The sequence below is a fragment of the Ylistrum balloti genome, unplaced genomic scaffold (genome assembly GCF_031769215.1).
Source record: "Ylistrum balloti isolate Yb309-2 unplaced genomic scaffold, AGI_CSIRO_Ybal_v1 Utg371316, whole genome shotgun sequence".
Lineage (NCBI taxonomy): Eukaryota > Metazoa > Mollusca > Bivalvia > Pectinida > Pectinidae > Ylistrum > Ylistrum balloti.
The window spans coordinates 130,395-157,517 of record NW_026782702.1 but is presented as its reverse complement, the minus strand read 5'-3'; the positions used below and the strand labels follow the sequence as shown (position 1 = coordinate 157,517).

Sequence of the window (27,123 nt, the reverse complement as noted above, 5' to 3'; positions counted from 1 at the left end):
AAGATGTCAGCCTCTACAAAACAGAGGAGAAAGAACTCGAAAACAGATAAGGCTGCTCCCGGTTCATCCAGGTAACTATTTTTAAATCATATCATATTCTGAGATGTAAATTTATGTATCGACACTAACTAAACCGGAAATGTTAATGTTTATTCGCGTAAACGAAATATTTAAGCCATATTGTTTAAATTGATTTTTTGTCAACTCGGCCCTTTTATTCTGTATCGTAGTTTTAATGGACGAATTGACTTCTTGTCAAGCGACTCCTTATATGAGCATCAATATATGTTTTGTGACTGATTTTCATTAATAAATCACAATAACATGGACAAACAGATCAGAATTTCTTCATTGTAAAAAATATCAACATATCCCATTTATGGGATTCAGTTAAGGAGTTTAACCCACCAGAGGTTTGTGAAAAAATTTAGGCTAAATTAGACATTGTTGATAATAAGACACTTTTTATCTGTTTACAAAACAGATTTTTGAAAAAATCCACTGCCATCACAGGTGGAGTTTTTAATCTCCACGCATGAGACTGGGAGAAAAGAGGTTTAAAACCAAATATAGCCTGTCTGAAACTTAATTATATCTTGGGTAGCCTCCTTGATGATGTTGGATTTACCCAGCTTGTGACTTTACCCACCTGCAGTGATAACACACTTGACCTAATCATTACCAACTGCCCAATCAAAAGCATGGAGTAGAGCCTATCTCCTGGGCATATCAGATCATGAACTTCGTCATGTCCCATGTAAAATCACAAAAAAACCCAAAACCAGTAAAGTACATTTATACAAAAAACCAAACTGGAAATCTCTGAAAACGGGTGGTTATCCTTCTATCAGGAAATTTTGACAAATAAAATTATAACTGTTGAGGGTCTCTACACATCCCCTTTAACATGACCAAAAAGAAAAACTGTAAACCCTGGGTTACCTTTGAAATAAAAAAAAATTATTATAAAAATATACCATATTTTTAAGAAATCAAAAAGACTGGCATTCAACCTATCAAAGAAATATATACACAGATAATCCTTTATTATATAGTATATAGAAATACATAAAGCACAAAAAGAAATGTAAACAATGGAGTGAGTTCCCTTAAACAAGATAGCCAACTCTTTGCTAAATCTTTGGATAAAGCAAACATACTAACCAGGCAATGCCAGTCAGTGTTCTCAACTAATGACAAAATCAGTATGCACACATTCAACCAAGATTTCTCCAGTTGATGGTTAATACCCTGAAATTCCTTATTTCCACATAACAATGAAGGGAATTGAAAAGCTTCTCAAACTAGATACCAACAAAGCTGCATGGAGCCTTAAGTCCTCAGAGAGTTAGCTACAGAAATATCATCAATTTTTTTGTGTGATCTTCCAACGATTGCTTGATACCAGTCACATTCCATCTGACTAAAAGACTGCAGATATTGCTCCTGCATGTGTATAAGAAAGGCTTGAGTTACAGTCCATAAAATTACCGTCCAGTATCCCTCACACATACCAGTATTTGTTGCAAACTAAAAGAATACAAAATATTTAAACAGCTTCTTTTCAATAACCAAAAGGCCTAGAGTGCTGATATTGGGCATGTAGCATGATGGGTTGACCTTGACATTTTCAAAGTTACAGGTGTTAAATATATTAAGATATATAAATGACTTTTTCTCAATAAACAAAAGGCACAGAATGCTGATATTAGGACTGTAGCCTCCTGGGATGAAGTGCTAGAATTGTTGCCTAAAGTATTGACCTTGACCCATTTTCAAGGTGGTGTCAGATGTGTTCATATCTTAAATGACTTCTTCTCAATAACCAAAAGGTATGGGGTCATCACATTATGTGAGTAGCATGCTGGGATGAAGGGCTACCATGTTTGTTCAAATGAATTATCTTGAACTTCAGTCAAGGTCACAGGGGTCAAATATTCTAAACTACAATAACAGACAGTGTTATCAGTTGTGTTTAACTGAAAATAAAGCCTTCAAACTTAGAAACAGTAACTTTGTAAGTATGCATATATCGGTTCTGTTCGGTCTGCCCGAATGCTGTGACTGATGGACAGGTTCTAAAACTGTCCAAAGACCTGAAGACCTCAGGTGATCTTTAAGGCCTATGGGCCTCTTGTCCAAGTTAGTATGCATTTCTTGATAATCAAGGTATTACTTTTAATGTAAAATAAGAGTTTAAAACACACTACACCAGTGCCACATACTTTTAACAGGTGTAAAATGGAACAGATTATTACAGGGATGGAGAAGAAACCCTGGGACTAATGCTATGATTAGAGGAGTTTGTTTCACAGGTTTAAAATGAAACAGAATAGGGCGGGAGGGAAACTTTCTGGCTAATGCAGTGAATAGAAGAGTTTGTTTCACTGTGTCAATTGTGATTTTTCTTGATTTATATGTAACAGGGATCATTGTTTAGCATTCAAACCCGGGACCTCTGGCTTACTAGTCTGACGCTCAACTGATTGAGCTAGAGAGAAGTTCTCTATAGTCCTCAAGTTAGTAAAATATTGCATTCATTAGTAAAACATGATATCACAATCATATACTAAAATACATACAAAATTATGATAGTGAAAAACATTATAACATCACAGTCAGTATTAATTAAGATTATCACAGATAGAACAAACACATATTTGTGCTAATTTGATTTGTCAATTAAATGGCTTTAAGCCATATATTCATATATGCTAACATAACAAAAAGTAAAAATTACCAGGATATTAAAAAGAACAGTTAAAATTTCCAAAAGTAATGAATTAGTTGGCCTCTAAAAGAATTGAAATTTTGAATGTCTTTTAACAGACTGGGTAGACTATTCCAGTCCTGAGCACCAGATATAAAAATTGTTTTGAGTAAAATGTAGTTCTGTGCTTAGGAACAGTAACATTATTTGCCACAAAGAACCTGGTACATCTTCTGTGTTCATCGTAAGCAAGTTTGATATTGTGGCTTAAGTAATCTGGCACCAATCCATGAATACATTTGTAAAACATACATATTCTCTTGAATTTAAAACATTTTTCGATTGGAAGCCATTTTAAAACAGAAAACATATCAGAGGAAGGTGTATCATATGACACATCAAGTATAACTCTTGCTGCCTGTTTCTGGGCTCTATATAATCTACCCATATGATGTGCATCACATCCAGACCATACAGTACAGCAATAAATAAAATGGGGAAAAATACATGAGTTGTAAAGCTTTATTCTACCTTGAATGGGAAGATAGGAAGGTATACACCTTAACAAACCTAAGCATTTTCTAATTTTAGAAACTGCTTTATCAACATGACTTTTCCATGACAAACAATAATACAGATGTACACCTAAAAGTTTTTCAGGTGTATCACTGAGAATGATGTGTGTGTTATATCTCTCGTCCATGTGCAGGTGAAATGAATTCAAAGGACCCCTGTATTTTCATATGGATTATGAAGTGAAAGATTGTGTCTAACACAAATAACAATGGTAAACAGAGTTTTCATTAAGATGCAACTGTAATCACGCAAGATCTTAATCTACAAATATTTATAAACTCATGCCAAAAAACTAAATTGAAAGAATTTTTCAGAAGCAGTGTACAGGTGCCTGCTAGTGGTGGGAGTCCCCAAGACCACCAGCCATGGACCCCCTCAGCATACACAGCCTTCAAGATTGTCCTGTCAGCACGACTGTGTGCAGCAGTGTGGAATATTGTAGGTGACTGCGATGAAACCTTCAACTACTGGGAACCTGTAAGTCAACCTTAAGGAAAATAAACAAGATTAACTGAAAATCAGTCAGATTGATAAAAAAAATCACAAAAAGAGGCCACAATTTATTGGACTGATTTATCTTCCCAGAAATCACCACAACCAGCCAGTATATACTGTGTCTGGATATATACCAAGGAATCTCCAAAACAAGCCAGTATATACTGTGTCTTTATATATGCCAAGGAAACTCCAAAACAAGCCAATATCAAATGGGAAATGGGAGTTTTTGAATCTGGGAGTTGGAAGTCATCTTAATGAATTCTTGCTGAAGAAAACAATTTTTGTCAAAAGTATCTTAATTTTTACCAAAATAATGATATACATTATTGTTTAAGTGAGAGCTGTACAGGGTTCAGACATGGGAGTTGTCTCCCCTTTTTATATTTCCTGATCTACAGGTTACAGTTTTAGACCTTGGAGTTATCTGCCCTTGTTGTATTTTACAGGTACATTTCCTGATCTATGGGTCTGGGTTTCAGACCTGGGAGTACTCCCCTATGTATGCCATCAGGTCCTATGCCTATTTGTGGATCCATGCCCTTCCCATAAAAATGTACAACAGCCTTTTCCAAGCTAACAAGGTATCTGCTGAAGATTACATGGAAAAAACAGCTTTTAGCACATTAACTGATCAAATATCAGTTTGACAAAAAAAAATCTTTTTCATGGAAAGAAAACTATGATTTAAATAATTTCTGCTTTTTTGTTGTTTATGGCATATTGACATGCAAGACCATTAACTATTGTAAATACGAAATCAATAATCTGTCTCTAGACTGTTGTGATAAACTACCGTGAAAGTCATAAAACCTTTTTGTCTTTAAAAAAGTATGGTTACTGAAGGAAAATAAGACTTTAAACACTGAACAAGTATAATGCATTTGTCTCTCTTTAATTCTTAATAAACGATTTTCAGTGATCATTCTACAATCTATTTTCATGACACCATTTCAACTTCACATGTAGATTTATCATTGTTATTGTTTTGTATTTTTTACAGATCCTCTTGTTTTATCTACTTAGATGTTTACTGGCACTGTGCTGTGCTGGATGTGAAATCTATTTCTACAGGTAAAAACTTGTGTTCATTAAAAATGTCATTTGTATTAAATAGTACAACAACCAATCACAAAACACGAGACTACGGCCTTTAACCAAGCAGTAGTTAGACCACATGGACACACAAATGCATCCATCTTTTACAAAATGTTTTCCAGATAATTCCAGCAACATTCAAAGCTAGCAATGATGGGACGAAGCTGGACTTAAAAGTTTTGAATTGCGTTTACTTTCTCTAAAAGGACAAGTGCTTTTCCAATCAAAGCTGGAATATGATGCATTGTTGTCGTCCAAAGAATAAATGAAAGAAAAGATTTTGTGAGTTTTGCTAAAAAAAGGGAAAGGAAAACTGTGATTTTACGTTTCCAGCTTTCAGATCTATTGCTCATAAAATTTCCCTTTTAGCACCTATCTTGCGCTGAAATTTGATTGCAACAAATTAAGTACATCGACAGTATAATTCTGGTTTTGATATTTAATCTCATACTAACTGATCAAAGTCATACTAACTGATCAAAGTCATACTAACTTATCATACTAACTGATCAAAGTCATACTAACTGATCAAAGTCATACTAACTGATCATACTAACTGATCAAAGTCATACTAACTGATCAAAGTCATACTAACTGATCAAAGTTCTGCTGTTATTTTGACCTTAAAGTTAGTGTAAGTATTCTCTGTTGTATCTGATATCATAACAATGATAGTCCAGCCATGGCCTTCATAGAGAATATGAAAGCCACTGAAATTCAATAGTTGTATGTGGGCCATATACCGTTTGTCAGCATATCTAACCTCCGTCTCTGTGTAATTTTCTACTACATACATAAATAATAGATTTTGATACAACTATTTGTCAACTTTTGTGTGATCTCAAACACTGTAAAAGATGCATTACAGACAAGAAACAATTGTTTACAATGCTTCCCGAATATTGTTGTTTTACAGGGGAGTGTCTAAACACTTTGGAGCAAACACTGGGCGGATCGTTCTCTTCCTGCTTTTGCTCAGTACGGGGATGTTCATTTCTAGTTCGGCCTTTCTCCCAAGCAGTTTCTGTATGTACCTGACATTTGTGTCGATGGGAGGATGGTTCCTGCGGCAGTACAGTGTAGGTTTTTTCATTTTACAGATAACACAACCTAAGAATGTCCTTTTAATATATGGTTAAAGATGGGCTACTGTTAATCAGTCACTAGAATAAATCTTGAGTTTCCCAGAAAGAACATAGCCTGATCTTATTTGCATTCATAAATCTATGAATGCAACTTCCCTAATTGCATTCATGTAGGAATCATGTAGCAATGAATCAAAGATGCATTGATGTGAAAATAGTGACAAGAATTTACCAGTGTAAAAATGTAAACCTCCAGTTTTTTTTGTTAACGCTTAACCTTTGTAACACTTTCATATCAGAACAGTAAAAAGATTGAATTGCTGAAAAATTATTAAGTTAATAACAGTTTATCAAAGATTTGTGAAAATACATAACTGCAAAATAGTCTAGAACAAAAAAATCACAGAAATTGATGACACCCAAATAACTTTTATACTGTCTATGGATTTGACCTGAATACCTATTTATATTTATTGATTGTGACTTGTGGAAAATTAATGATACAGATCATAGTTAGTCTGAAGTGTGGTGTAAAGGTTTTTCCATGTATTGTTTGAACAAAAAGAATCCATTTATTTCTTTGATATGTATGTTATTTTCATGTTATAGGTGGCCATCTTGGGGACAGCAGCCAGCGCCATTTTAGGCTGGCCATTTGCTGGAATTCTAGGGTAAGTATGATGTTTAATACTCTGCAGGTTGTATATTGTAGGTGTTGTATACTGTAGGTGTTGAGATATAATACTGTAGGTGTTGAGATATGATATTGTAGGTGTTGAGATATAATACTGTTGGTGTTGAGATATAATACTGTAGGTGTTGAGATATAATACTGTAGGTGTTGAGATATAATACTGTAGGTGTTGAGATACTGTAGGTGTTGAGATATAATACTGTAGGTGTTGAGATATAATATTGTAGGTGTTGAGATATAATACTGTAGGTGTTGGGATATAATATTGTTGGTGTTGAGATATTGAAGGTGTTGAGATATAATACTGTAGGTGTTGAGATATAATACTGTAGGTGTTGAGATACTGTAGGTGTTGAGATATAATACTGTAGGTGTTGAGATATAATACTGTAGGTGTTGAGATATAATACTGTAGGTGTTGAGATATAATACTGTAGGTGTTGAGATATAATACTGTAGGTGTTGAGATATAATACTGTAGGTGTTGAGATATAATATTGTAGGTTTTGAGATATATAATACTGTAGGTTTTGAGGTATAATATTGTTGGTGTTGAGATATAATACTGTAGGTGTTGAGATATAATACCGTAGGTGTTGAGATATAATATTGAAGGTGTTGAGATATAATACTGTAGGTGTTGAGATATAATACTGTAGGTGTTGAGATACTGTAGGTGTTGAGATATAATACTGTAGGTGTTGAGATATAATACTGTAGGTGTTGAGATATAATACTGTAGGTGTTGAGATATAATACTGTAGGTGTTGGGATATAATACTGTAGAGTTGAGATATTGAAGGTGTTGAGATATAATACTGTAGGTGTTGAGATATAATACTGTAGGTGTTGAGATATAATACTGTAGGTATTGAGATATATAATACTGTAGGTTTTGAGATATAATATTGTTGGTGTTGAGATATAATACTGTAGGTGTTGAGATATAATACCGTAGGTGTTGAGATATAATATTGAAGGTGTTGAGATATAATACTGTAGGTGTTGAGATATAATACTGTAGGTGTTGAGATATAATACTGTAGGTGTTGAGATATAATACTGTAGGTGTTGAGATATAATACTGTAGGTGTTGAGATATAATATTGTAGGTGTTGAGATATAATACTGTTGGTGTTGAGATATAATACTGTAGGTGTTGAGATATAATACTGTAGGTGTTGAGATATAATACTGTAGGTGTTGAGATACTGTAGGTGTTGAGATATAATACTGTAGGTGTTGAGATATAATATTGTAGGTGTTGAGATATAATACTGTAGGTGTTGGGATATAATACTGTAGGTGTTGAGATATTGAAGGTGTTGAGATATAATACTGTAGGTGTTGAGATATAATACTGTAGGTGTTGAGATATAATACTGTAGGTGTTGAGATATAATACTGTAGGTGTTGAGATACTGTAGGTGTTGAGATATAATACTGTAGGTGTTGAGATATAATATTGTAGGTGTTGAGATATAATACTGTAGGTGTTGGGATATAATACTGTAGGTGTTGAGATATTGAAGGTGTTGAGATATAATACTGTAGGTGTTGAGATATAATACTGTAGGTGTTGAGATATATAATACTTTAGGTTTTGAGATATAATATTGTTGGTGTTGAGATATAATACTGTAGGTGTTGAGATATAATACCGTAGGTGTTGAGATATAATATTGAAGGTGTTGAGATATAATACTGTAGGTGTTGAGATGATATAATACTGTAGGTGTTGAGATATAATACTGTAGGTGTTGGGATATAATACTGTAGAGTTGAGATATTGAAGGTGTTGAGATATAATACTGTAGGTGTTGAGATATAATACTGTAGGTGTTTAGATATAATACTGTAGGTGTTGAGATATATAATACTGTAGGTTTTGAGATATAATATTGTTGGTGTTGAGATATAATACTGTAGGTGTTGAGATATAATACCGTAGGTGTTGAGATATAATATTGAAGGTGTTGAGATATAATACTGTAGGTGTTGAGATATAATACTGTAGGTGTTGAGATATAATACTGTAGGTGTTGAGATATAATACTGTAGGTGTTGAGATATAATACTGTAGGTGTTGAGATATAATATTGTAGGTGTTGAGATATAATACTGTTGGTGTTGAGATATAATACTGTAGGTGTTGAGATATAATACTGTAGGTGTTGAGATATAATACTGTAGGTGTTGAGATATTGTAGGTGTTGAGATATCATACTGTAGGTGTTGAGATATAATACTGTAGGTGTTGAGATATAATATTGTAGGTGTTGAGATATAATACTGTAGGTGTTGGGATATAATACTGTAGGTGTTGAGATATTGAAGGTGTTGAGATATAATACTGTAGGTGTTGAGATATAATACTGTAGGTGTTGAGATATAATACTGTAGGTGTTGAGATATAATACTGTAGGTGTTGAGATACTGTAGGTGTTGAGATATAATACTGTAGGTGTTGAGATATAATATTGTAGGTGTTGAGATATAATACTGTAGGTGTTGGGATATAATACTGTAGGTGTTGAGATATTGAAGGTGTTGAGATATAATACTGTAGGTGTTGAGATATAATACTGTAGGTGTTGAGATATAATACTGTAGGTGTTGAGATATATAATACTGTAGGTTTTGAGATATAATATTGTTGGTGTTGAGATATAATACTGTAGGTGTTGAGATATAATACCGTAGGTGTTGAGATATAATATTGAAGGTGTTGAGATATAATACTGTAGGTGTTGAGATATAATATTGAAGGTGTTGAGATATAATACTGTAGGTGTTGAGATATAATACTGTAGGTGTTGAGATATAATACTGTAGGTGTTGAGATATAATACTGTAGGTGTTGAGATATATAATACTGTAGGTTTTGAGATATAATATTGTTGGTGTTGAGATATAATACCGTAGGTGTTGAGATATAATATTGTAGTTGTTGAGATATAATACTGTAGGTGTTGAGATATAATATTGTAGGTGTTGAGATATAATACTGTAGGTGTTGAGATATAATACTGTAGGTGTTGAGATATAATACTGTAGGTGTTGAGATATAATACTGTAGGTGTTGAGATATATAATACTGTAGGTTTTGAGATATAATATTGTTGGTGTTGAGATATAATACCGTAGGTGTTGAGATATAATATTGTAGTTGTTGAGATATAATACTGTAGGTGTTGAGATATAATATTGTAGGTGTTGAGATATAATACTGTAGGTGTTGAGATATAATACTGTAGGTGTTGAGATATAATATTGTAGGTGTTGAGATATAATACTGTAGGTGTTGAGATATAATACTGTAGGTTTTGAGATATAATATTGTAGGTGTTGAGATATAATATTGTAGTTCTCTATATTTCCTTTCCAGGCTTCCTATTGCCATAGACTTACTACTAAGGAAACACAAGCTGAAAGAATTCCTGATGTGGAGCCTTGTTTCCCTGGCCATATTTTTAGTAAGTACACAACTTCATCCTGACAAATGTCAAGTTTTCTGTAGAACATTGTCTGTCTGTACTTATGTATAGTTTACTATGGGTCTGGGTCTGTACTTATGTATAGTTTACTTTGGGTCTGTACTTACGTATAGTTTACTATGGGTCTGTACTGATGTATAGTTTACTATGGGTCTGTACTGATGTATAGTTTACTATGGGTCTGTACAGTTTACTATGGGTCTGTACTGATGTATAGTTTACTATGGGTCTGTACCGATGTATAGTTTACTATGGGTCTGTACTGATGTATAGTTTACTATGGGTCTGTACAGTTTACTATGGGTCTGTACTGATGTATAGTTTACTATGGGTCTGTACTGATGTATAGTTTACTATGGGTCTGTACTGATGTATAGTTTACTATGGGTCTGTACAGATGTATAGTTTACTATGGGTCTGTACAGATGTATAGTTTACTATGGGTCTGTACTGATGTATAGTTTACTATGGGTCTGTACTGATGTATAGTTTACTATGGGTCTGTACGTATGTATAGTTTACTATGGGTCTGTACAATTGTATAGTTTACTATGGGTCTGTACTGATGTATATTTTACTATGGGTCTGTACTGATGTATAGTTTACTATGGGTCTGTACGTATGTATAGTTTACTATGGGTCTGTACAAATGTATAGTTTACTATGGGTCTGTACTGATGTATAGTTTACTATGGGTCTGTACATTTTACTATGGGTCTGTACTGATGTATAGTTTACTATGGGTCTGTACAGATGTATAGTTTACTATGGGTCTGTAAAGATGTATAGTTTACTATGGGTCTGTACAGATGTATAGTTTACTATGGGTCCGTACTGATGTATAGTTTACTATTGGTCTGTACTGATGTATAATTACTATGGGTCTGTACTGATGTATAGTTTACTATGGGTCTGTACTGATGTATAGTTTACTATGGGTCTGTACAGTTTACTATGGGTCTGTACAGATATATAGTTTACTATGGGTCTGTACTGATGTATAGTTTACTATGGGTCTGTACTGATGTATAGTTTACTATGGGTCTGTACAGATGTATAGTTTACTATGGGTCTGTACTGATGTATAGTTTACTATGGGTCTGTACTGATGTATAGTTTACTATGGGTCTGTACTGATGTATAGTTTACTATGGGTCTGTACAGATGTATAGTTTACTATGGGTCTGTACAGATGTATAGTTTACTATGGGTCTGTACTGATGTATAGTTTACTATGGGTCTGTACAGATGTATAGTTTACTATGGGTCTGTACAGTTTACTATGGGTCTGTACCGATGTATAGTTTACTATGGTCATAACTCTCTTTATACTTTTTTTTTCATACTTTAATTTGTCCCATTCTGAGAGCATAACTTGTCTCTGACAGCCCTTGTTTAACTATAAGATTGCCTGACTAAGTCCAAGTCCAAGTAACAGTAGCTGGGGAGCTGTTCCTATTCAATAACATCATATTATTCTAGTTCCTGCTCTTCACTGGATAAATGTTAACATGACATTAATCAGATACACCTGTTTAGATACCAAATTAAATACTAAATTTTGCATCTGATGAAATCAACATAATGGTTTGTACTCATCACTGTTCCTGTGTGGAAAGGTGTAAAGGGTTTAATTGTGGAACCTTGTGTGACAAGGTATTTTTGAAGTATGGTAAAATTGACTGTGATCAAAGTACAGATTGAAAGTCACAAGCTTAATTAAAACTTTTGGTGTTCTGTTATAGCGTTCTCTGTTAGTCCATTTTAAACTTTTTTGTCTGGCGTTATCTTCCCACAATTTTCATTTTATACCAAACTTAGTAGACTTAATCACAGTGACATGAAGTTGTGTTTTCTGAACAACAGTTTCAACAGTTTCTCTGAAAAATAGCAGGATTTGCATGAAATTATGTTTTCCTGAATGATATTAGGATTTTACATTTTTAAGAAGAGTTAATGCCCTTTGAATTATTTTTTTTCAAGATTTTTATCATGTCAAGATCTGTCCTCCCTCAATATTTTTGAAACTTGGTAGACTTAAAAACGACTGCATGAGATTGTAATCTCATAACAGTGTTTCAATTCTAAAGTTATAGTGGCATTTTGTTCTTTACGGCTTTTGTTATCTTGTTTTTCCTTTTTTTTTTCAACCAATCCTTTAAAACTTGCTTTATGAAAGACACTGTTTTCCATCTTGACATTTTGACTTTTGATTACCATTTCCATCTTTGCATTTTTTTTCAATGCAATGAATGCTGAATAATTCTTGGGACTAGGGAATATTGTTCAGCCTAGCAGCTCTCTTAATTGTTTAAGTAAGAAAATGTTTGATTTTTTTTTAACAGCTACCAATGATGAAGATTGACTACGAGTATTACCAGAAGTTAGTGATAGCACCACTGAATATTGTGATGTATAATGTGTTTACCAGTCACGGACCAGACCTGTATGGTGAGTCAGTACTAGCTTTTCTTTACCTCGACGGTGATGAATAACGGTGTATTTCGTTCAGCATCATTTCTTGGAGAAAATTGGAAATTATCAATATTTATCAGGCAATTTCTGGTAATAAGCCCACCCATTTCTTGTTTTATACTGTGATGTTAATGCAGTTTAGAAATTCTTGCAGCATTAGTCTTGTTGAAACCTATCTTTTTCATTTCAAAAGACAGCCAAGAAACTTTTCTAGCATTTAATTTTGCATGGTGTTGCTTCTTTTGGAAATCATTTGACAACGTTCCAACCAATCACAAAGGGTGAAAAGTTCATTTTGTAGTACCTACATACATGTATATACCCCACTGGTCTCTATAATATACTTTTTTTGTGAATTTGAATAAAAATATTTTGAATTACTATTTTTCAGGAGTAGAACCATTTTCATACTACTTACTGAATGGATTCCTCAATTTTAACATTGTGTTTGTGTTGGCATTATCATGTCTACCAATAACAGTAAGTATTTTCAGCATTCGTATCTCAGTGAAACTGTACTATATAACATCGGTCACTGGCCTGATAAAATTTAAACAGACAAAAACTCTCTCCATAATCTGATACAACTGTTAGTTTGAAATTATGACACAATGCATTGAAAATGAAATGGTAAATTTATATATTTTAGAAATCAGTATTCGGAGGTTGGTTGTTTTGACGGGAACATTAAATACCAGTGTCTGATTTATGGACTTTTTATCATATATTGAAATATTGAACTGTGTAAAAGTAATATTTTATGAAAGTTATAGAGAGAAAAAATAACTAAAAATTGTATTTTATATTCATTTTCAGGCATTAGTAAAAAGTGTACTGAAATTAAAGAATACAGGTAAGTTATATAAGATTGAAAAATTAATTCAAGATATCATAGAGTGATGAACAAATGTTTATGTCACCTGAGGCTGAATGTTGAACAGTTGTGATACCATTTTGTCTGGCATCGACTGGCATCCAGGGGTTGTTGTCCAGTACGTTGTGCATCTGTAAACTTTTTACGTTTTTGACTTCTGGAAAACCCCAGAACTGATTTCAATGAAACTTGGCCGAAACTTTCCGTGGCCAAAGGTAACCAAATTGTGAACTATATGGTCCCATCCCCAGGGGCTTGAGGGGCAGGGCTAAAAAAGGTTGATTAAAATTTTCAAAATTCTTCTTCTCACCACCCAAATTTGTAGAATCAAATACTCTTCATAGTTATAAGGGTCTTAAGATGCTTTACCAAACTTGTAAATTTCATGACCTGAGGGTCTCACATTTCCCAAAGGAGAGGGGGTAAGATTTACTAAAGTTTTATCGGAAAATGACATTTTTTAGCATATTTGTATATTTCTATTGGTAAAAGATCAAACTTGGTAAGAATTGTAAGAATAGTATGACAGTTCTATGTCATACATATATTGACCCTGACTGACTCCTAGAAGCTGATGGGCAAGGCCATAAACAGTTATATCGAGTAAAATTTCCAATGTCTTATTCCCAATACCCAAATATGGTAAAATAAATTATTCTTCATCGATGAAAGGGTCTTAAGGTGCTTTTCACTTGCCGACCCTTAGGGGCTGATTGGTGTGGCCAAAAAGGATCAGATTTGCTGAAATTTCAAAACTCTTCTCAATACCCAGATACTATAGATTCAAGTACTCTTCATGGATAGAAGGGTCTGAAAGTAAAATTTCTGTCCCTGTACGAGTAACATTTCTCATTTTCTCTTCTCTTCACACATTCATTCCAATTGCTTAAGGTTGTGAGTTCACTTGGGTGACCGTTTAGGCCCCTGGGCCTCATATTTCAAGAATTCTAGTTAATTATGTGTCCTATACCATGTCTACCTGACAGTGAGGGATATGGTAATTCTTTGGGTGATATAGCAAAGTATCTTGTTTATAAGGAAGTATCCTGTTCCTCATCCAAGATATCTGGTTAGTGTGACCCTCTTAGGAAATGTCGTTTCCCTTATCCAAGACTTGTGATAGGTGTGAACCCATTAAGTTGGAAGGTTTTACACAAATTTTGTGTAGTTATACTCTCCACAAATTGTTGATGCATATAATTGCTAATTTGTTCTTTGTTAAAATTTTGTGTCCAGTAAAATGAGAGTTCATATCAGTTTTACTGATACTCTTGTGCATTTATTCATTTCCTGTTAACATGTGTTTCAGACATTCCTGTTAACATGTGATGTCAGTTTTACCTCTGTTTCAGACATTCCTGTTAACATGTGATGTCAGTTTTACCTCTGTTTCAGACATTCCTGTTAACATGTGATGTCAGTTTTACCTCTGTTTCAGACATTCCTGTTAACATGTGATGTCAGTTTTACCTCTGTTTCAGACATTCCTGTTAACATGTGATGTCAGTTTTACCTCTGTTTCAGACATTCCTGTTAACATGTGATGTCAGTTTTACCTCTGTTTCAGACATTCCTGTTAACATGTGATGTCAGTTTTACCTCTGTTTCAGACATTCCTGTTAACATGTGATGTCAGTTTTACCTCTGTTTCAGACATTCCTGTTAACATGTGATGTCAGTTTTACCTCTGTTGCAGACATTCCTGTTAACATGTGATGTCAGTTTTACCTCTGTTTCAGACATTCCTGTTAACATGTGATGTCAGTTTTACCTCTGTTTCAGACATTCCTGTTAACATGTGATGTCAGTTTTACCTCTGTTAACATGTGATGTCAGACATTCCTGTTAACATGTGATGTCAGTTTTACCTCTGTTTGAGACATTCCTGTTAACATGTGATGTCAGTTTTACCTCTGTTTGAGACATTCCTGTTAACATGTGATGTCAGTTTTACCTCTGTTTCAGACATTCCTGTTAACATGTGATGTCAGTTTTACCTCTGTTTCAGACATTCCTGTTAACATGTGATGTCAGTTTTACCTCTGTTTCAGACATTCCTGTTAACATGTGATGTCAGTTTTACCTCTGTGTCAGACATTCCTGTTAACATGTGATGTCAGTTTTACCTCTGTTTCAGACATTCCTGTTAACATGTGATGTCAGTTTTACCTCTGTTTCAGACATTCCTGTTAACATGTGATGTCAGTTTTACCTCTGTTTCAGACATTCCTGTTAACATGTGATGTCAGTTTTACCTCTGTTTCATGTGATGTCAGTTTTACAGACATTCCTGTTAACATGTGATGTCAGTTTTACCTCTGTTTCAGACATTCCTGTTAACATGTGATGTCAGTTTTACAGACATTCCTGTTAACATGTGATGTCAGTTTTACCTCTGTTTCAGACATTCCTGTTAACATGTGATGTCAGTTTTACCTCTGTTTCAGACATTCCTGTTAACATGTGATGTCAGTTTTACCTCTGTTTCAGACATTCCTGTTAACATGTGATGTCAGTTTTAACTCTGTTTCAGACATTCCTGTTAACATGTGATGTCAGTTTTACCTCTGTTTCAGACATTCCTGTTAACATGTGATGTCAGTTTTACCTCTGTTTCAGACATTCCTGTTAACATGTGATGTCAGTTTTACCTCTGTTTCAGACATTCCTGTTAACATGTGATGTCAGTTTTACCTCTGTTTCAGACATTCCTGTTAACATGTGATGTCAGTTTTACAGACATTCCTGTTAACATGTGATGTCAGTTTTACCTCTGTTTCAGACATTCCTGTTAACATGTGATGTCAGTTTTACCTCTGTTTCAGACATTCCTGTTAACATGTGATGTCAGTTTTACCTCTGTTTGAGACATTCCTGTTAACATGTGATGTCAGTTTTACCTCTGTTTCAGACATTCCTGTTAACATGTGATGTCAGTTTTACTTCTGTTCACAAGGTATTCCTGTTAATATGTGATGAAAAATAATGTAGGCTGCATGTCATACAATTCAGTTAAAGATGTAGGCTGTGACATACAATCAGTTAAAGATGTAGGCTGTGACATACAATCAGTTAAAGATGTAGGCTGTGTCATACAATCAGTTAAAGATGTAGGCTGTGTCATACAATCAGTTAAAGATGTAGGCTGTGTCATACAATCAGTTAAAGATGTAGGCTGTGTCATACAATCAGTTAAAGATGTAGGCTGTGTCATACAATCAGTTAAAGATGTAGGTTGTGACATACAATCAGTTAAAGATGTAGGCTGTGTCATACAATCAGTTAAAGATGTAGGCTGTGACATACAATCAGTTAAAGATGTAGGCTGTGTCATACAATCAGTTAAAGATGTAGGCTGTGACAGTTAAAGATGTAGGCTGTGTCATACAATCAGTTAAAGATGTAGGTTGTGACATACAATCAGTTAAAGATGTAGGCTGTGACATACAATCAGTTAAAGATGTAGGCTGTGACATACAATCAGTTAAAGATGTAGGATGTGACATACAATCAGTTAAAGATGTAGACTGTGACATACAATCAGTTAAAGATGTAGGCTGTGACATACAATCAGTTAAAGATGTAGGCTGTGTCATACAATCAGTTAAAGATGTAGGCTGTGACATACAATCAGTGACATACAATCAGTTAAAGATGTAGGCTGTGACATACAATCAGTTAAAGATGTAGGCTGTGACATACAATCAGTTAAAGATGTAGGCTGTGACATACAATCAGTTAAAGATGTAGGCTGTGTCATACAATCAGTTAAAGATGTAGGCTGTGTCATACAATCAGTTAAAGATGTAGGCTGTGACATACAATCAGTTAAAGATGTAGGCTGTGACAGTTAAAGATGTAGGCTTTGACATACAATCAGTTAAAGATGTAGGCTGTGACATACAATCAGTTAAAGATGTAGGCTGTGTCATACAATCAGTTAAAGATGTAGGCTGTGACATACACTCAGTTAAAGATGTAAGCTGTGACATACAATCAGTTAAAGATGTAGGTGTGACATACAATCAGTTAAAGATATACAATCAGTTAAAGATGTAGGTTGTGTCATTCAATCATTTAATGATGTATGTAGGCTGTGACATACAATCAGTTAAAGATGTAGGCTGTGTCATACAATCAGTTAAAGATGTAGGCTGTGACATACAATCAGTTAAAGATGTAGGCTGTGACATACAATCAGTTAAAGATGTAGGTGTGACATACAATCAGTTAAAGATGTAGGCTGTGACATACAATCAGTTAAAGGTGTAAGCTGTGTCATACAATCAGTTAAAGATGTAGGCTTTGACATACAATCAGTTAAAGGTGTAAGCTGTGTCATACAATCAGTTAAAGATGTAGGCTGTGACATACAATCAGTTAAAGATGTAGGCTGTGACATACAATCAGTTAAAGATGTAGGCTGTGACATACAATCAGTTAAAGATGTAGGCTGTGTCATACAATCAGTTAAAGATGTAGGCTGTGACATACAATCAGTTAAAGATGTAGGCTGTGTCATACAATCAGTTAAAGATGTAGGTTGTGACATACAATCAGTTAAAGATGTAGGTGTGACATACACTCAGTTAAAGATGTAGGCTGTGACATACAATCAGTTAAAGATGTAGGCTGTGACATACAATCAGTTAAAGATGTAGGCTGTGTCATACAATCAGTTAAAGATGTAGGCTGTGTCATACAATCAGTTAAAGATGTAGGCTGTGTCATACAATCAGTTAAAGATGTAGGCTGTGACATACAATCAGTTAAAGATGTAGGCTGTGACATACAATCAGTTAAAGATGTAGGCTGTGACATACAATCAGTTAAAGATGTAGACTGTGACATACAATCAGTTAAAGATGTAGGCTGTGACAGTTAAAGATGTAGGCTGTGACATACAATCAGTTAAAGATGTAGGCTGTGTCATACAATCAGTTAAAGATGTAGGCTGTGACATACAATCAGTTAAAGATGTAGGTGTGACATACAATCAGTTAAAGATGTAGGCTGTGACATACAATCAGTTAAAGATGTAGGTGTGACATACAATCAGTTAAAGATGTAGGTGTGTCATACAATCAGTTAAAGATGTAGGCTGTGACATACAATCAGTTAAAGATGTAGACTGTGTCATACAATCAGTTAAAGATGTAGGCTGTGACATACAATCAGTTAAAGATGTAGGCTGTGACATACAATCAGTTAAAGATGTAGGCTGTGACATACAATCAGTTAAAGATGTAGGCTGTGACATACAATCAGTTAAAGATGTAAGCTGTGACATAAAATCAGTTAAAGATGTAGGCTGTGACATACAATCAGTTAAAGATGTAGGCTGTGACATACAATCAGTTAAAGATGTAGGTGTGACATACAATCAGTTAAAGATGTAGGTTGTGACAGTTAAAGATGTAGGCTGTGACATACAATCAGTTAAAGATGTAGACTGTGACAATCAGTTAAAGATGTAGGCTGTGACATACAATCAGTTAAAGATGTAGGTTGTGACAGTTAAAGATGTAGGCTGTGACATACAATCAGTTAAAGATGTAGGCTGTGACATACAATCAGTTAAAGATGTAGGCTGTGACATACAATCAGTTAAAGATGTAGGCTGTGACATACACTCAGTTAAAGATGTAGGCTGTGACATACAATCAGTTAAAGATGTAGGCTGTGACATACACTCAGTTAAAGATGTAGGCTGTGACATACACTCAGTTAAAGATGTAGGCTGTGACATACAATCAGTTAAAGATGTAGGCTGTGTCATACAATCAGTTAAAGATGTAGGCATACATACACATCAGTTAAAGATGTAGGCAGTGTGTGTCAGTTAAAGATGTAGGCTGTGACATACAATCAGTTAAAGATGTAGGCTGTGACATACAATCAGTTAAAGATGTAGGCTGTGACATACAATCAGTTAAAGATGTAGGCTGTGACATACAATCAGTTAAAGATGTAGGCTGTGACATACAATCAGTTAAAGATGTAGGCTGTGACATACAATCAGTTAAAGATGTAGGCTGTGACATACAATCAGTTAAAGATGTAGACTGTGACATACAATCAGTTAAAGATGTAGGCTGTGTCATACAATCAGTTAAAGATGTAGGCTGTGACATACAATCAGTTAAAGATGTAGACTGTGTCATACAATCAGTTAAAGATGTAGGCTGTGACAGTTAAAGATGTAGGCTGTGTCATACAATCAGTTAAAGATGTAGGCTGTGTCATACAATCAGTTAAAGATGTAGGCTGTGTCATACAATCAGTTAAAGATGTAGGCTGTGTCATACAATCAGTTAAAGATGTAGACTGTGACATACAATCAGTTAAAGATGTAGGCTTTGACATACAATCAGTTAAAGATGTAGGCTGTGTCATACAATCAGTTAAAGATGTAGGTGTGTCATACAATAAGTCTGCGTTTCTAGATCAAAGTTAAAGTCAAATTAATGATTATCTTTATCAGAACTACAGGAAGAACTATGAACTATTATATCTTATCCTATGTGTCAATTTTTTATATATATCTATTTTTTCCTTTTTTCAGGAGGAGCGATTTCTGTTTCCAATCTACCCTTTCTTTATTCTGTGTGGATCTCTAAGCATCGACTACATACAGGTGATATAACAATTTTACAGTAAACATGCTCAGCAGAATCATGTATCTGTATTAGCCTCTGTAACACCCTTTGTTCACGTTAAACACACATATTTATTAGAATTACGTATACTACCCTTTACACAGTGAAAACTGACAACAATATACAATAATGAATTAAAAGTGATGTTTTAATATTTTTATTATGCTTGACTGAAAATCCTACTCCTCCTGTAGGAATGGTTGGATTTTGCCCAAATTTAGTCTGAAGCATTGTTGGGTGAAGGGAAATCAATTTGTATAAACAATGGGTCATAGCCCCCTGAGGCCAGAGGGACGGGGTCCAATAGGGGAAAAAGACCAAATTCTTGAAAATCTTACTCCTCCAGTAGGAAAAAAAGGATATTTTCCAAAACTTACTTTGAAGTATTCTTGGGTGAAAGGGAATCAGTTGTGTATGAACAGTGGGATGGGAGGAGTGGAATGAGGCCCAATTGAGGAATTAGAGTTAGTTCCTTAAAATCCTGCTTCTCCATTAGGAATGGTTAGATATTGCCCAAATGGTCAGAAATATCCTTGAGTGAAGAGGAACAAAGTTTGTGTCATGATTGGTTCTCAGTTCCCAGGGGCCTTAGGGGCAGGGCCCAAAAGGGGAAATTTTCCACGTGCTTTTAAAACCTTACCCCTCCTATGAGAAGAAATGGATATTGGTCAGATTTGGTCTAAAGCATTCTTTTGTGAAGGAGACTAAGTTCTATAGAAACAGTACATCCTAGTCCCCTAGGGCGAGAGGGATGGGCCCAATTGGAAAAATTTAAGTCTGAAAGTCCTTTTTCCATACAAGTATAGTGTCCATTATTGTCTGAAGCATTTTTTATGACCTCTGTTTGACCACAAGGATGGGACCCAATAGGGAATGTATATCAGAAATTGTCATATTTGAAATTCTGTAGTAAATATCTAAATAGTTCATTTAGCCAGTTGAGTGATGCGGGCCCCTTTGGCCTCTTGTTTGTTATCAGAACCTTTTCTAAAAGTTTAAAATTCTCAAGTTTTTTTGTTACAGAAACTTTGGTGTTACTTATTTACAAGCCAGTCCTCTAGACATTACACAGAACATACTAACTGGATATCTCAGGTGACAGCTATCACCTTCTCTCTTGTGTCCCTATCGAGGATATTAGCTATTTACCAAGGTAGGTAGACCCACAATACAGTCACTTCAATCCACGGTGTGTTACACAAACCACAGACATGTAGTTGTTTACGAATAGAGAAAGTTCTGATACAGGGACAAGCTTCTGACTAAATGGTCCTGCTTCTGAAAGTCTCTAGACCTAAACACACACTGATGTTTCATTTGTGTGAATTCATACATAAGTGAAAATTATGAATAAAAATTTTGAGATATTTTGATGTACTGTTTGCATAAAAACTCTTGGTGTACATTACCTGAGTCAGTATTATATGATCTCTTATAGAATTTAAATGCAATGTAATCAGTTATTCAAGACTGCTCAGAAGGACTGGAAGACAAAAGTTCATCTGCTCTTCTGCTTTTCTTATCATCAGATGGTGTGCTTTTCAGATCACCTTTCTCCTTGTGAGACAGACAAGATTGACAGTTTTCCTCCTTGTGAGACAGACAAGATTGACAGTTTTCCTCCTTGTGAGACAGACAAGATTGACAGTTTACCTCCTTGTGAGATAGACAAGATTGACAGTTTACCTCCTTGTGAGACAGACAAGATTGACAGTTTACCTCCTTGTGAGACAGACAAGATTGACAGTTTACCTCCTTGTGAGATAGACAAGATTGACAGTTTACCTCCTTGTGAGACAGACAAGATTGACAGTTTACCTCCTTGTGAGATAGACAAGATTGACAGTTTACCTCCTTGTGAGACAGACAAGATTGACAGTTTACCTCCTTGTGAGATAGACAAGATTGACAGTTTACCTCCTTGTGAGACAGACAAGATTGACAGTTTACCTCCTTGTGAGATAGACAAGATTGACAGTTTGTTGGTCCTAACTCTTGAGAACTGGTAGAAGGATATATCTGAAACTTTGTGTGTGATTGACAGTTTGTTGTTTTGTCTGTTTCTACTAATTGCTTGAGAACTGGTAGAAGGATATATCTGAAACTTTGTGTGTGAGTTCCTGTTAGTCCCTAATTTAGATATTGATTGATGTTTTGTCTGATTTCGACTTTGTAGGTTACCATGCCCCACTGGACCTGTATGTTGGACTTAACAAGATCGCTGGTGATCCTAAGATCCACACCTTATCTACCGATAAATCTGTCAATATTTGTGTGGGCAAGGAGTGGTATCGCTTTCCAAGCAGCTTCTTCCTTCCTGGAGAAAAGTAAGTTTGTGTGGTTACGGAGTGGTATCACTTGCCTAGCAGCTTCTTCCTTCCTGGAGAAAAGTAAGTTTGTGTGGTTACGGAGTGGTATCACTTGCCTAGCAGCTTCTTCCTTCCTTGAGAAAAGTAAGTTTGTGTGGTTACGGAGTGGTATCACTTGCCTAGCAGCTTCTTCCTTCCTGGAGAAAAGTAAATTTGTGTGGTTACGGAGTGGTATCACTTGCCTAGCAGCTTCTTCCTTCCTTGAGAAAAGTAAGTTTGTGTGGTTACGGAGTGGTATCACTTGCCTAGCAGCTTCTTCCTTCCTGGAGAAAAGTAAGTTTGTGTGGTTACGGAGTGGTATCACTTGCCTAGCAGCTTCTTCCTTCCTGGAGAAAAGTAAGTTTGTGTGGTTACGGAGTGGTATCACTTTCCTAGCAGCTTCTTCCTTCCTTGAGAAAAGTAAGTTTGTGTGGTTACGGAGTGGTATCACTTGCCTAGCAGCCTCTTCTTACTTGGGATTTTCACCATCTGGTTTAAAGACTTTTTTTATTGTCTTGTTTCTTATAATTACAGGATTCAGTTAAATCAGAATCTTTCAATAGTATTTTCACAACGACCCAGAGGCACACGATGATGACATTCATCAGTAGCATACTGTATAATCAATTGATATTGAATGTATTAATAATACCCCATCTGAAAATTGAAATTCTGGTTCTCGATAGGGTCAAAGTTCAAAATTGCTAGTTTGGGAAACCAATTTTGAAAACCTTCTACTGAAGCTCCACTAGGTCTAAAGCCTTGATATTTCATATTTATGAAACTCTTGGCATTGGGTATCAAGTTTGATAATATAAATGATATTTACCCAAGGTCAAGGTCACAGGGTTCACATATGTCAAATTCTTCAAAAGTATTTTATCTATAACCATGAGGTACAAGGTGATCAGATTTTGTAAGTGACATACAGTGATCAATTGATATTGCTGTTTTGGGTTACAAACTGAAAACTTCTTCTTAAGTTCCATAAGATCTAGAGCCTTGATATTTCACATGTAAGATGTTCCAGTCGTTAGCTTTCATTGATAATATGAATTATCTTGACCCGCTTACAAGGTTAGAGGGGTCAATTTTGTTAAAATCTTTAAATGGCTTCTTTTCAATGTCAAAGAGGCACAGGATGATAATGTTTGACCATAGCATATTGGGTTTAATTATTATTGCTAGTAGTGAGACAATTTTGTCAAGTACATCTTTTAGAAAGGTTTTTTTCGGAGTAACACAAATAGATAATCTGAAGTTGAACAGTCTAGAGTCTACATATATTGTATATAACTTGCTAGAAAGTTAAGCTATCATGTTTATGGAAATGATTGAGCTGTAAGTAAGATGTTGTGTATGGTTGAAAAGCCTGTTGAATTGTAAGCCAGCAATTTCTAGGTTGTATCTCTCTGCCTCTATTTACAGCTGGAGTCTGAAGTTTGTAGAGTCTGATTTTAAAGGTCAATTGCCCCAGCCTTTCCAGTCCGGTTCTGATGCTACCAGTGTCATCCCTAGTCATATGAATGACATGAATAAAGAAGAGAAATCCAGATATGTGAGTAAAAGAGACCATCCATCATAGGAATGTAGACACTATGTGTCAGTGCAGAGAGGTGGGTTTATAACAGGGCATTTATACAGGATGATGGGTATTTCTACAGGGTTATCATACAGCATTGATGGATATTTCTACAGGGTTATGATATAGCATTGATGGGTATTTCTACAGGGTTATCATACAGCATTGATGGGCATTTCTACAGGGTTATCATACAGCATTGATGGGCATTTCTATAGGGTTATCATACAGCATTGATGGGTATTTCTACAGGGTTATCATACAGCATTGATGGGCATTTCTACAGGGTTATCATACAGCATTGATGGGCATTTCTACAGGGCATTTCTACAGGATGATGGGTATTTCTACAGGGTTATCATACAGCATTGATGGGTATTTCTACAGGGTTATCATACAGCATTGATGGGTATTTCTACAGGGTTATCATACAGCATTGATGGGCATTTCTACAGGGTTATCATACAGCATTGATGGGCATTTCTACAGGGTTATCATACAGTATGGATGGGTATTTCTACAGGGTTATCATACAGTATGGATGGGTATTTCTACAGGGTTATCATACAGCATTGATGGGTATTTCTACAGGGTTATCATACAGCATTGATGGGCATTTCTACAGGGTTATGATACAGCATTGATGGGCATTTCTACAGGGTTATCATACAGCATTGATGGATATTTCTACAGGGTTATGATATAGCATTGATGGGTATTTCTAAAGGGCTATCATACAGCATTGATGGGCATTTCTACAGGGTTATCATACAGCATTGATGGGCATTTCTACAGGATGATGGGTATTTCTACAGGGTTATCATACATCATTGATGGGTATTTCTACAGGGTTATCATACAGCATTGATGGGTATTTCTACAGGGTTATCATACAGCATTGATGGGCATTTCTACAGGGTTATCATACAGCATTGATGGGCATTTCTACAGGGTTATCATACAGTATGGATGGGTATGTCTACAGGGTTATCATACAGCATTGATGGGCATTTCTACAGGGTTATCATACAGCATTGATGGGCATTTCTACAGGGTTATCATACAGTATTGATGGGTTTTCTACAGGGTTATCATACAGCATTGATGGATATTTCTACAGGGTTATGATATAGCATTGATGGGTATTTCTAAAGGGCTATCATACAGCATTGATGGGCATTTCTACAGGGTTATCATTTCTACAGGATGATGGGTATTCTACAGGGTTATCATACATCATTGATGGGTATTTCTACAGGGTTATCATACAGCATTGATGGGTATTTCTACAGGGTTATCATACAGCATTGATGGGCATTTCTATAGGGTTATCATACAGCATTGATGGGCATTTCTACAGGGTTATCATACAGTATGGATGGGTATGTCTACAGGGTTATCATACAGCATTGATGGGCATTTCTACAGGGTTATCATACAGCATTGATGGGCATTTCTACAGGGTTATCATACAGTATTGATGGGTTTTCTACAGGGTTATCATACAGTATGGATGGGTATTTCTACATGGTTATGATACAGCATTGATGGGTATTTCTACAGGGTTATCATACGGTATGGATGGATATTTCTACATGGTTATGATGGGTATTTCTACAGGGTTATCATACAGTATGGATGGGTATTTCTACAGGGTTATCATGCAGCATTGATGGGTATTTCTACAGGGTTATGATACAGCATTGATGGGTATTTCTACAGGGTTATCATACAGCATTGATGGGCATTTCTACAGGGTTATGATACAGTATTGGTGGACATTTCATTAAGTATGTAGTATCTGTTGTGGTCCTCAGAGCCTGATGGAGGCCAGGTTTAAATTATATGGACAGGTTTGTGATATGATAAGTTATGTGATATTTTCAGGGTTGTTTTACATTTTCAGTAGAATTCAATACAAAATCACAACACGTGATGAAAATCAAATTGAAATTGAAAATGATTTATTGAAACACAAATATTTCCAATTTGTTTGATTTACTGTGTTGTTTTCAGATTCATTATTTGAAGTTAATTAATTGATGTATGCTCGAAGTCAAAGTTCAAATTTTACATAAATTTTAATATATCTTATCATTATTATGTTTACGTTTGTTGATATCTATTATTGTATCAAATTTCTGAAATTTCAGCTCCGTTTGTTTTCCTTTATAAGTAAAATAGGTTTATTATATTTGATTTAATCAATATTATCTGTTTCAGATCACATCGTTTTTTTCGCGCTTTCTACATCCCTTTCATCTCTAGTAAATACTGTACATATGCCAACTACAATATTTTAAAAACCACACGAACAAGACGAGGTTCCCGACAGAAGATTGACGTTTCCTGATGTTCCTCGCAGTCTATATTAATTTTGTGTGTGTTTGAAGGGTAAATGCTGTACTATATACATACCATGTTGAGAATCAGGACTTCAAATTCCATGTCTTCAGTATCCAAATATAATACATAGATCATCAAATTTCTCTATTTTCATGTTGACCTTGTTAATCCTTAGATTTGTAAATGAGCATTGAGTGAATTATGGTTTGCTTATCAATGTCCTAGAGGAGAGGGGAGGGAGATGTGAGGGGTAGGAATGAGGGATAGGGGGAAGGTGGGAGGAGTGGGGGGCAGAGGAGTGAGTGGGGGGAGGTGTGAGGGATGGGGGGAGGGAAGGTGGGGGGGGGGCTGAGGAGTGAGTGGGGGGAGGTGTGAGGGATGGGTGGGGGAGGTGTGAGGGGGAAGGTGTGAGGGGTGGGGGAGGTGTGAGGGATGGGTGGGGGAGGTGTGAGGAGTTGGGGGGGAGGTGTGAGGGAGGGATGGGGGGAGGTGTGAGGGATGGGGGAGGGAAGATGGGAGGAGTGGGGGTGCTGAGGAGTGAGTGGGGGATGTGTGAGGGATGGTGTGAGGGATGGGGGGGAGGGAAGGTGGGAGGAGCATACAGTAATCACTACCTATTACCATCTGTAGATGCAAAGTTATGTTGGTAGGTAAGATATCTCACCACTTCTCAACACATTTAAT

General features: G+C 35.5%; 1 protein-coding gene across 1 annotated transcript; it reads left to right on the top strand.

Moving 5' to 3' along the window:
- Nucleotides 1–3: 3 nt before the first annotated feature.
- LOC132561961 (alpha-1,2-mannosyltransferase ALG9-like) lies at nucleotides 4–26,573 on the top strand. Its single transcript, XM_060226680.1, has 16 exons — nucleotides 4–71; nucleotides 3,601–3,763; nucleotides 4,231–4,365; nucleotides 4,785–4,855; nucleotides 5,796–5,958; nucleotides 6,574–6,635; nucleotides 10,047–10,134; nucleotides 12,501–12,606; nucleotides 13,022–13,110; nucleotides 13,447–13,479; nucleotides 20,070–20,141; nucleotides 21,187–21,316; nucleotides 22,340–22,490; nucleotides 23,940–24,069; nucleotides 24,346–24,434; nucleotides 26,317–26,573. Exons 1-16 carry the CDS (start codon nucleotides 4–6, stop codon nucleotides 26,444–26,446), a joined length of 1,680 nt encoding a protein of 559 aa, XP_060082663.1. The 3' UTR covers nucleotides 26,447–26,573.
- Nucleotides 26,574–27,123: the final 550 nt, after the last annotated feature.

Bases quoted from the DNA above. Each gene is read 5' to 3' on its own strand.
- LOC132561961 (XM_060226680.1), top strand. From the start codon at position 4: ATGTCAGCCTCTACAAAACAGAGGAGAAAGAACTCGAAAACAGATAAG. The intron at 3,764-4,230 runs GTAAGTCAACCT...TGTATTTTACAG, and splicing joins CCTTCAACTACTGGGAACCT to GTACATTTCCTGATCTATGG. The intron at 24,070-24,345 runs GTGAGTAAAAGA...GTATTTCTACAG, and splicing joins AAGAAGAGAAATCCAGATAT to GGTTATCATACAGCATTGAT.